At 41.8% G+C, this 12,489-nt stretch overlaps 1 protein-coding gene across 1 annotated transcript; it reads right to left on the reverse strand.

The window, feature by feature from the left end:
* Nucleotides 1-244: 244 nt before the first annotated feature.
* LOC138955280 (uncharacterized) lies at nt 245-11,467 on the reverse strand (the record flags this gene model as incomplete). Its single annotated transcript, XM_070326912.1, has 6 exons — nt 11,355-11,467; nt 9,564-9,731; nt 9,011-9,122; nt 7,129-7,189; nt 4,521-4,633; nt 245-282 (listed from the first exon to the last, which is right to left on the reverse strand). Coding segments are annotated over exons 1-6 (579 nt in total), but the record flags the coding sequence as incomplete, so codon positions are not given.
* Between the last annotated feature and the right edge of the window lie 1,022 nt (nt 11,468-12,489).

Raw genomic sequence — 12,489 nt, forward strand, 5'->3', positions numbered from 1 at the left:
CATGACACACCTGAATCAGAAAAACTGTTCTAACCAAACACAACCACATGGGTAGGCTTGGGGTGAAAATACTGGTAATAGTGAGCGAAGTTATAGTTTCTACCTACCTTTTAAAACAAATTTAAACGCTGATTTTGAGAAACATAAACCCTTACTCTTGTTTTGTAAAATGTACGGAAAACATAAAAATCTCCTGTCTGTCACTCATTGTGTGTTAGCACTAAAAGTAAGAAAGACAACTCACCTTGGGATTATTTTTGGTTCCCTTCAGGTCTCTGCCCCCTGAAACATGAGACGGAAAGTAAGCTATGTACATACTCCTACTCACTTCCCACAGACCATGACAAAGTACAGTGGTACCTCTCTATAACGACTTTGAAAATGTAACCGAAATTCGGTCGTTATATGGAGGGGTGTTAACCCGTGATTTGTAAAAATGTAAAACATTTTACAAATCACGGGGCGCGTGTTTTACATATCGTGGGGTAAAATGTTTTACAAATCACGTAAATGCGCCTGATATTTAAATTGTCATCTCCAAAGTGAAGGGATCTATTGAATAAAAAAGTAATTACTTTTTTGTCCCATCGCTTGGAAATTCGGGTCGCTTCCTCCCAGTGGAAAGCTAGCAGTAACAGAGTCGCGCTACCCTAAAGTCAAGGGATCTATTAGTCACGTTTTGCCGTTATCCCATTTCGCCCCCATCCCATTTCACAACATTTCACAAGCCAAGCGTCATTTTTCTTCCGTGCAGACCTGTGCACACTCAAAACGCTCATCAGTAGTAAACAAACCAAATTTCAGTACCGTACTTTCCGGGTCATAAGGCGCGACTTTTTTCCTCAGTTCGACCCCTGCGTCTTGTATAACAAGCGCCTAATCCGTGTATGAAATACGAAAAAAATCAAAGAGACCACTTGAGTACCAGTCAAACAACTTGTGATAATGCATGTTTCAGCTACTAGGTACTGCCCTGCCTTTGATCTGGCCGCACACACAGATTTCCACTCTGTTAAACTCGGTCACTGACCGGTCACTGACCCCGATGCAGGAAGTGTTTCCTCTCTCAGATATGACAGGGGAACCACCTCTCATGGCAAAAACTGGGTCATTGACCCCTGGGAAGAAGGTCGTGTCTTTTAACAAGGCCACCCAGCTATCACAATGCCTTTGATCTGGCCGCACACACAGAGCACACATATTTTCACTCAGTTAAAGTCAGTCACTGACCGGTCACTGACCCCGATGCAGGAAGTGTTTCCTCTCTCAGATATGACAGGGGAACCACCTCTCATGGCAAAACTGGGTCATTTTGTTGCCCCTATCGGCCCCCTGCGTCCAATGACAATTTATTTTAAAAAGAAGGGGGTGCGTCTTAGATAACGAAGCGCCTTGTCACCCGGAAAGTACGGTAGTTATTTAAATGTTTCAGTAGTAAGCTGTAACGACAGTTCAAGACGTAATTCTGCTCACAAAGCACACAAACTTTTTTTCTTTTCCATGTTTCACTTCAATCACAAGTTGCCAGGAAGATGCTGGACGAACTAAGTCTAAGAACAAAGACTCAATGCTGAGAACACACGCGCTTCCGGTAAATCGGAAAACGTCTTTTCAGCGCAACGGCCAACTAATTGGTCAAAACATCTTAAAACAGAAAAAAAGTTTTAAAACAATCGTTTGAGTAAAACATCGGAATTTCGGAAATTTAATTAAAAATCCGTAGCACCGTATTCCGCATATAAAAATCGAAGAAATTACGGAGAAACCGTAGATATGCACAGGTCTGTCCGTGTCATGTACCATTAGCTCCACATCCCATTTTGGCGCAATCCCGTTTCGCCGTGATCCCATTTCGCCCCCATCCCATTTTTGCTACATTTCACAGGCCTAGTGTCATTTTATCGCCGTGTCATACCACTAGCGCCACATTCCATTTTGTCGTCATGCCGTTTTGGGATCTATTTATGCCGTGTGAGATGGAATTTTTTACACAATACATCACGCATTCACATCGACCAACAGATCGCAGCCATTTCGGCGCATATCCTACTTTTCACGGGCTATTATTCCAAGTCACACGGGTATTTTGGTGGACATTTTTTTTATCTATGCCTATACAATTTTGCCAGGAAAGACCCTTTTGTCAATCGTGGGATCTTTAACGTGCACACCCTAATGTAGTGTACACGAAGGGACCTCGGTTTTTCGTCTCATCCGAAAGACTAGCACTTAGGAAAGGGGGGAGAAAATTGCTAAAGCCCTGACCCAGGGTCGAACTCGCAACCTCTCGCTTCCGAGCGCAAGTCACGGCTGTTCCTGGCTTGTTTTTAAGGCCCGCGATGGGGAGTGGTAAAAATAGCCAGCGGCGCGATATCACTGCTTGCAGACTGTTAGCCCGCACTACCAAAGACTTTGTCTGCGCATCGCCGTTTGCGTTGTGCTGCGAGGCATATCAGCGCAGTTCAACGTTGCCAGAGACCAAAGAAGCGCTTTACTCTACCTCGCAGCGGCGGCTTACTGGAGGAATGTTCATTATCTGTGCTCGCCTACCAGCAGACCACAGGCACACCCAATAAAGTTCGGACTTGTACTGGCAGAGCGCGAATGCAAATTCTTGTAGGCGTACATAGACACAACATAACATATACAGACAATAACGCCCACAACACTTCAACAGCATATGAATGGAATACAAACAAATCCGCAAATCGCGCACAATACACCAGTTAAAAAAATAAGGATTACCAAAACGGCGTGCAGAAACTACACTGACTCGGAGAGGAGAAACATTTATCACACGATGTGGATAGCAAACATTAAAATAAAACAGACAAGTCAAGCATAAAATAAACACAAATACTGAAAACACAATAAACAAGGGTGAAACAAACAAAAAGAGATGCTTGCCGACAGTCAGTGTGTGTGTGCGTGGTTTGTGCGTCAGCGGTGCGTGCCAGTGTGTGTGTGCGGGCGCGCGTGCGTGCGACGTGCGTACGTTCTTGCGTGCGTTTGAATGAGAAAGAAGAGAGAGAGAGAGAGAGAGGATTGAAGAATGAGGCCACGGTTTCTGTCACATGAATATGGACACACACACACACATCTGGTATGAAACACTGACTCACCGAAAGCTGAGTTCCGTTATTCTGTAACTACGCGTACGGGAAGTCAAAGGCTACTCCATCCTGGTTAGGTAATCCAATTGATAGAATCCGTGTATTAAACACTGGCACACAACCATTAGAGGGTCTCGATTGTCTGCTCCTCTGCTCCAACCAATACTAGTGTCAGTTCTCTGATGATTTTAAGTCATTTTCTGAGGGGATAACACTTGACTTAGAGGGCCCGTTTTGGCGAATACCGCCACATGATAACATTTGGAACAGAAAGTCCGTGAGAAAAAATCGGCATTCGTTTCTTCTGCGATGTTTAGGCCGTAAAACCTTGCTAGATCCGACTCATACTTTATGCACAATTTTGCTGGGTTAGAGTCGTACTTTCTCTTCGATCTTTCTCCACATATTCTGCAGAGAGCTTGGAGTCTCTCAAAGTGAAGGCTTTCTACATGCGCCTGTGAAGCCATACTCACAGTACTCCAGCTACGAGAAATGTGGGAAGCGACACACAAGCCAATAAGTACAAGCAGGTTAAACGTCCAGGAAATAAAACACACAATTTTACTTCTGTGTGATAGAACTTTCATTCACACAATAAAATCCAAAGTTTGAAGGTAACTGAAAGTGGGGTTTGGCCGCCGGGTAACATTTTATAACAACACACATCGCAGATATGTCCACATCGTACTACAAGTACTAGTATCAAAGAGAGAAACAACACCTGATTAGAAACATCCTCATAGAAATAAAACACAAGGCAGAGCTAGCCCCATTTTCCTTCTGTTGGATAAAAATACCATTCACTCAATGAAATCCAAAGTTTGAAGGTAATTAAAACTTGAATGTTGACGCAGGATAACATTTTTTAACACCACACATCGTTGATATGTCCAAGTCATATTATGAGTAAAAAATTCAGAAAGAGAGAAGGAACACCTAATCACATCCTCCTAGAAATAAAACACAATGGAGAGCGTGCCCCATTTCTCTTTCACTTCAAGGAACAACCATTCATAGACAAAATTCCAGAGTATGAACACAAACACAACTTGCAGTCCAGAGCGAAGATGATTTAAACACACCAAATTGTGAAAAAACACACACAGCACTTCCCCGGACACACGCACGCAAGAAGGAAATAAGAGGGAAAGTTCTCAGATAGGGCTGGGCTGAGGTGTTAGGTTACAGCCTGCAGCTGGAAGCGGTAAGGGCTCGGTGCTATACTTTGCGCGGTCTGCCTGGCCAGCTAAAGCAGCAAAAAAGGGGCCATCGGAACAGCCGTGAAGTGCGTTACCACTCGGCCACCCAGGTCGCCAAACAGCTTCTCCTGCAGTGGGTCTCATCTGGCTAAGCTGTGTAATTCACTAACTGTCATTCCTGTCTGTGAAGAAGAGTAGCGAGTGTTACCTTCACCAGTGTACGTGAAGCAATCGCCAAGGTCAATGTCATCCTCATATCCACCCGAAAGAGCGAGTGAGAAAGCCCCGTCTGAACCGCCATGGATACCAGCTACTGGTGGTCTGAAACCCAAGAGTGTGGTGGATGCTAGTGCTTAAACAAGAAGAGCAAACGCTCGATCGAGTCACTTTCGCAGTTCTGAATATTATATGAGGCATCAGATGGACAGGAAGAAATTGCTATTCACAACACAATGAGTCACGTTCACATAAAATTTGAGCCCGGTCACTTTTATAGTTTCCGAGAAAAGCCCAACGTTAAGTTGTGTGTTGCCGAACAGAAAAGGCTAGTTATCTCCCTTGTTTTTCTGATAACGTTCGTAAAAGGCTACAGATGTAAATACTTTGATGTAAAGAATAATCCTACAAAGTTTCAATCACATCCGATGAACTTTGTCAAAGATATAAAATGTCTAATTTTTCCTTTGACGCTGACCTGTGACCTTGAAAAAGGTCAAAGGTCAACGAAACCATCGTTAAAGTGTAGAGGTCATTGGAGGTCACGACTAAACAAAATATGAGCCCGATCGCTTTGATAGTTTCCGAGAAAAGTCCAACGTTAAGGTGGTGTCTACGGACGGCCGGCCGGACAGACTAACACTGACCGATTACATAGAGTCACTTTTTCTCAAGTGACTCAAAAAGGAATAAAAGCATCAGGCAAGAAACTAAGTTATCATTTAGTCACAAAAAGCAACCCACAACAACAGCATGCACAAACTTTTCAACAACTGCATACTTCCACAGCTGTAACTTCCTCTGAAGGTAGAGTACAGCTGCATTTATGTCAGGATGATTAAACTGTTATACACGTCATCTTCCTGCTTGGATGACAGTCACCTCGTCTGTACCAAGTGTTTAGCCCAACAACAGCGTTAATTATCAAAAGCATTCTAATTAGGCACAACATTTTTTTCCCCCTGATGGCAAGGAAAACAAGTCGCGTAAGGCGAAAATACAATATTTAGTCAAGTAGCTGTCGAACTCACAGAATGAAACTGAACGCAATGCCATTTTTCAGCAAGACCGTATACTCGTAGCATCGTCAGTCCACCGCTCATGGCATGCCAAAGGCAGTGAAATTGACAAGAAGAGCGGGGTAGTAGTTGCGCTAAGAAGGATAGCACGCTTTTCTGTACCTCTCTTTGTTTTAACTTTCTGAGCGTGTTTTTAATCCAAACATATCATATCTATATGTTTTTGGAATCAGGAAAGGACAAGGAATAAGATGAAAGTGTTTTTAAATTGATTTGGACAATTTAATTTTGATAATAATTTTTATATATTTAATTTTCAGAGCTTGTTTTTAATCCGAATATAACATATTTATATGTTTTTGGAATCAGCTTCTTCTTCTTCTTCTGCGTTCGTGGGCTGAAACTCCCACGTACACTCGTGTTTTTGCACGAGTGGAATTTTACGTGTATGACCGTTTTTATTCCCGCCATTAAGGCAGCCATACGCCGCTTTCGGAGGAAGCATGCTGGGTATTTTCGTGTTTCTATAACCCACCGAACTCTGACATGGATTACAGGATCTTTTCCGTGCGCACTTGGTCTTGTGCTTGCGTGTACACACGAAGGGGGATAAGCCACTAGCAGGTCTGCACATAAGTTGACCTGGGAGATCGGAAAAATCTCCACACTTAACCCACCAGGCGGCCGCGGCCGGGATTCGAACCCTCGACCTTCCGATTAAGAGGCCGACGTCTTACCACCCCGCCACAGCGCCCGTCAATTGGAATCAGCAAATGATGGAGAATAAGATAAACGTAAATTTGGATCGTTTTATAAATTTTTATTTTTTTTTTTACAATTTTCAGATTTTTAATGACCAAAGTCATTAATTAATTTTTAAGCCACCAAGCTGAAATGCAATACCGAAGTCCGGGCTTCGTCGAAGATTACTTGACCAAAATTTCAACCAATTTGGTTGAAAAATGAGGGCGTTACAGTGCCGCCTCAACTTTCACGAAAAGCCGGATATGACGTCATCAAAGACATTTATCAAAAAAATGAAAAAAACGTTCGGGGATTTCATACCCAGGAACTCTCATGTCAAATTTCATAAAGATCGGTCCAGTAGTTTAGTCTGAATCGCTCTACACACACACACACACACACAGACACACGCACATACACCACGACCCTCGTTTCGATTCCCCCTCGATGTTAAAATATTTAGTCAAAACTTGACTAAATATAAAAATATAAGGGTTTGACATTTCAAAAATATATATTTTTGTTAAATTTAAACAGATGTGGCTTATCAATTACCAGAAATCGTGAGAGCTGTGTCCAATGGTTGTCGAAGAAAATACATTTTCCTTGTAAAGTCTGCCAAATCAACTTTTGTCATTTTTCTTTTAAGAAAATGTACTAGAGTTGGTCAGGAAAAAAGAGGGGCGGTTAAGATACCGGTTGGGAAATGGAAACATTGAATTTGTCTCCCTTGGTCTTTTCAGTTTCTTGCTTAGAAACTTTTACCAGTACACGAAAACAGAGTTAAAAACAAACAATCAATATCATAAGTTGAAACAAAATCCTTGTCACTCCTACCTGTGAACACCATCATGACAGCACTCCATACGCGTCACCCAGATCGTACCAACATCAACACCTGTGATAAGCAAGAAAGAAATAAGTGACAAATTGAACATTGGCTGGAAGAGAACAAAAGTAAAAACAAGTCGCGTAAGGCGAAAATACAATATTTAGTCAAGTAGCTGTCGAACTCACAGAATGAAACTGAACGCAGCAAGACCGTATACTCGTAGCATCGTCACTCCACCGCCCGTGGCAAAGGCAGTGCCCGTGGAATTGACAAGAAGAGCGGGGTATTCGTTGCGCTAAGAAGGATAGCACGCTTTTCTGTACCTCTCTTCGTTTTAACTTTCTGAGCGTGTTTTTAATCCAAACATATCATATCTATATATTTTTGGAATCAGGAACCGACAAGGAATACGATGAAAGTGTTTTTAAATTGATTTCGAAAAAAAAAATTTGATAATAATTTTTATATATTTAATTTTCAGAGCTTGTTTTTAATCCAAATATAACATATTGATATGTTTTTGGAATCAGCAAATGATGGAGAATAAGATAAACGTAAATTTGGATCGTTTTATAAATTTTTATTTTTTTTTACAATTTTCAGATTTTTAATGACCAAAGTCATTAATTAATTTTTAAGCCACCAAGCTGAAATGCAATACCGAACCCCGGGCTTCGTCGAAGAGTACTTGACCAAAATTTCAACCAATTTGGTTGAAAAATGAGGGCGTGACAGTGCCGCCTCAACTTTCACGAAAAGCCGGATATGACGTCATCAAAGACATTTATCAAAAAAATGAAAAAAACGTTCGGGGATTTCATACCCAGGAACTCTCATGTCAAATTTCATAAAGATCGGTCCAGTAGTTTAGTCTGAATCGCTCTACACACACACACACACACACAGACACACACACAGACACACACACACACGCACACACGCACATACACCACGACCCTCGTTTCGATTCCCCCTCGATGTTAAAATATTTAGTCAAAACTTGACTAAATATAAAAATTGGTATAAACAAGAAGAAACCCAAATCAAAATGAACAGTTATCTGGAGGACAGTGGAATTCCCGTGTGCAGACTGAACACAATACATGTGCATGGGTGGGACTGAAAAATGTCACGAATCCTGAAGAATTTTAAGGGGGGGGGGGGGGGGGGGGGGGTGTCAGACGCTGAAGGATTTGTATAACAAACAACCAAAAATCCGTCACCACAGACATTACGAATCCGAGGAAAAAAAAAAAAAAAATCCCTGCGCTTCGAACTGTACCCACGGAATACGCGCGATATAAGCCTCATTGATTGATTTTCGGCATATACTGGAAGAATTCCACCCATGCATGTGAGAAACAAAGGGAAGAAAGCCCTCTAAGACCAAAAAAAAAAAGAAAAAAAAAAGGTGTGCTTAAGGTAACATAGCCAAAAAAAATAGGGTAGGAAGGTAGGCAATCACTTTTTTTTTAACTTTTTTTTTCTAATGTGTACAAATTAAACATACTTGACAGGAAAATAAGTGTGCGACTCGAGCGCTTTCGCTTTCATTGCATTTTCTGTACTCCATTTTTTTTTGTATGACAAATGTAATAAAAAGTTATAGGGTCGGCCCCTAAAAATAGGGTAGGTCGAGTTACCGTAATCACACCTATTTTTTTTTAGGCCTAAATGCATATATGACAAGTGCAACAAGAGTTTGTGGGAGTAATGCAGAACCAATCTACTGACACCTTGGAGACTATCAAGCACTGAAATGAACATGCAACTTCAATTCTCCTATTTAATCTATATCATTGTACATAACGCATTCTGAATGAACATGAAGTAACACAACCCTGAAATGGAAACAAAAAGATGAAAAAACAGCACAAATGTACATACCAGCTACTTCCCCATACCACTGTGGTCTGTCCGGCATCACATACTTGACGCGACTCTTCTCGTGTTCATCTGCCACAGTGTCGTCCTCCACTACGCATTCTGTGCCTGGATCCTGCCACACAAAACATAACCACAGAATCATAACCAAGTGAGGCAAAGCAATAGCGAACAGACATAAGAAACAAAGGGAAGTAAGCCCTCTAGACAAGTACAGGCAACAAAAGTGTCAGCTGAAACTGAAAGAATACAAATTAATAAATTCACAACGCATAAGCACAATTCATACAACCCAATCAACAAGTTTGCACCCCCTTGTAATGTAATGCTGATTTCACAAGATTCATTTATAAAAATGATGGCTTGTGATCCAGGAAGGGGGCCATAGAAATACTGAGCAGCCTAAAACTAACCCTATTAAATTATTCTGAAATCCCGACTTTATACTATACTTATCGGCACTCAAGAAATCTATAAAATTGTTTAACAAGCATATCATCAATCACAATCACTGAATCAGTACAGCGAGAGTTATTTAGTTATTTTAATATCTTACCTGACCACGCAGACGAGCAGATAGCCTCCGAGAGCCTCGGATAGACCCTGTGCTGTCAAGGTCAACTGGAGCTGGAACCACCTTGGCTCGCTTCTTTTTCGGCTCATAATTGTCATTGTCAGATGGTCGCTTGATTCCTTTCTTGATCACTTTCGGCAGCAACTTAAACTGTACAACATTTTACATTCGTGAATATATGACCACTCATAACACTTTTTAACAGTATATAAAGCTATGCAGGCCTGAAAGTGGAAAGTATTTTACTCGCCATGGCGAGTAGAAACATGTAAATGGCGAGTAGAAATGTTTATCCACATATTGAAGATTCTGGTGTATTACATGTATGACTGTTTTTACCGTGCCATTCAGGCAGCATATGCCATGATGCTGATTTCGGGGGAGGCATGCTGGGTATTTTCGTGTTTCTATAACCCACCGAACGACATGGATTACAGGATCTTTTCCGTGCGCACTTGGTCTTGTGCTTGCGTGTACACACGAAGGGGGTTAAGTCACTAGCAGGTCTGCACATAAGTTGACCTGGGAGATAGGAAAAATCTCCACTCTTAACCCATCAGGCGGCAGCGACCGGGATTCGAACTCACGACCTAGCTCCTGATTAGGAGGCCGATGTCTTACCACCACGCCACTGCGCCCGACAATATACTGGAAGAATCCCACCCTAGGCTGTTTTTGTTAGCATGCCTGGCGACTTGTCTCAACCTTTTGCCCGCCAGCCCTCCATGTGACACTAGTGACATTCAAGAATCGCAGCTCAATGACACAGACCTCAGTACAAATGTACTTTAGTTAGTGGACCAAAAGTCTAATTTGTTGGGAGAGCCTCTCATGGGATTGGGAGAGACCTTACAATTACATTACAAACACTACTGTATAAATTAAATAGAATCTGGATCTGGATCTTTTAGTTTTACATTGCAGGGACCACTGTTGGTCAGGCCAACAAAAAAAAATTGTCTGTTTCTGGTCACCCGACCGACCCTAAATTTCGGCGCCGACCCTAAATTTTTTTTCCAAACTCAAAAAAGTTTTTTTTTTTTTTTTTTTTGGTGGTAAAGGACAGGGTGAGAAAATGAACAACAAAAACGTGTGAAAACGAAAGTCCGCTGACGATTTGTAAATGTGTTGAGTGTCTTGTCTCTATGTATAGTGAATCCAGTCTCTTTGCACGATTTTTAAAGTTAGTTTTATTGGTCTACATTTGGGGTAAAAAAAAAAAAATAAAAAAAAAATCCCTACCTACCGACCCTATTTTTTTTAGCCATGTTACCAGAAACAGACAATTTTTTTTTTTGGCCTCATCTTCGCAACATAATAATAATTTATAATACAATAAAAGTCCTGACTTTGGTGGGAATGTATCCCACCACTAGAAATATAAATGCCCAAAATATATGGACACAGCTGTAGACTACTAGTACAAGTCTACCAGTACACTGTACAGCCTGGCTTGCTGGACAGTGAGCACTTCATGTGCAGAATGGGAATTTTTAAAAAGATTAGGCCAAAACTTTTGAAACCTGCATGCATAGAACTTTAATGATAAGTGCTACAACGCTTAAGTTCAAGATAATCAAGTGTCTGTTCCGATAGCGAGCATTCTCGACCTCTTCGGCATTTCTCAGTGCGGGTACGACTGACAAGAGTGGCATGAAAACCGGGTGTCAAGAGTCAAGACTCAAGTTTCATCGCATTCGCTAAACATGCAATCGGATCACCATCACATAATGATTATGTCGTTCCTTGCAAAAATTGAATCGTGTCACATACCGGATTCGACAGCCCAAGCTCAGCCAAGATGCGCCTGTTATCCTCCAAATTCTTCCGACGAAGCTGCTCGTATTCGCAAGTCGCCATGATTCCTGTTGCAATCCACGCGGCTGTCTTCGCGCCGTTTCGGTCACATGAACAAATACGGATCACGTGACAGGAAACAGGTCAGGTGACCAAAAGTTCGCCATTTTTACTCGTCTATTTCTGTCGTCTGCTACAGTTTATTATGCTCTTGTTTTTACCCGCTCTTATGAAGTTTGTGTGTGTGTGTGTGTGTCTGTGTGTGTGTGTGCAGGGGCGGATCTGGGTTTTGAAAGGGGGGGGGGGTGCAAAGTTTTTTTTGGTTTGTTTTTGTATCTTATCAGCGAAGGCGAGAGGCGCCGAACCGATGGCGCGAAGCGCCGAGCATGCGGGGCATGCCCCCCCCGGAATTTTTTTTTTAAAAAGGAAGCAAAATTGTGCAATCTGGTGCAATCTGAGCGTGTAAAGTGCTATTTTCAGGTGATACATTTTTCTTCTTTTTTTTTTGTCCCGCTGGGGGGGGGGGGTGCAATTGCACCCATTGCACCCCCCCCCAGATCCGCCCCTGTGTGTGTGCATGTGTATGTGTGTGTGTGTGTGTAACTCAGTGGCATGTATCTCTCATCTTTTCAATATTATTGTTCTAATCATTTTGTGAAAAAATACAATTTAGGCTTGAAAAGAAGTCGATTAGCCTCAGAATTTAATTCTAATTTTTGTTTGTTTATAGCCTCCCGTAAACCACCCGTTTCTGATCCCTGAGCTCCCCGAGCCTCTACATACAGTACATGTGACATACTTCCATTTGAACGCTCACCGAATGGGAACATCCTGGCTGCTTTCCGTCGAGAGTGAGACATTTTCAAAGAATTCATTTTGTGCAGTCAGAACGGACTGTTTGATACCACAATCGGACGCCTCATTTTGGCGCTAGAACTAACTTTTAAAATCTAAATAATAAATTGACAGCTTGTAATACAAACATTCTTAAATCATAAAAGGTTTTTTTTTATCAAGACAAGATCAGTACAACTCGAAGTTTGAAAGTTTAAAAAAAGGGAGCCCGGTCGTGTTTCTCAAGCACTGTAAAATAAACCACGAAGGTGTGTGG

This window comes from Littorina saxatilis, unplaced genomic scaffold (assembly GCF_037325665.1).
Source record: "Littorina saxatilis isolate snail1 unplaced genomic scaffold, US_GU_Lsax_2.0 scaffold_2547, whole genome shotgun sequence".
Taxonomy (NCBI): domain Eukaryota; kingdom Metazoa; phylum Mollusca; class Gastropoda; order Littorinimorpha; family Littorinidae; genus Littorina; species Littorina saxatilis.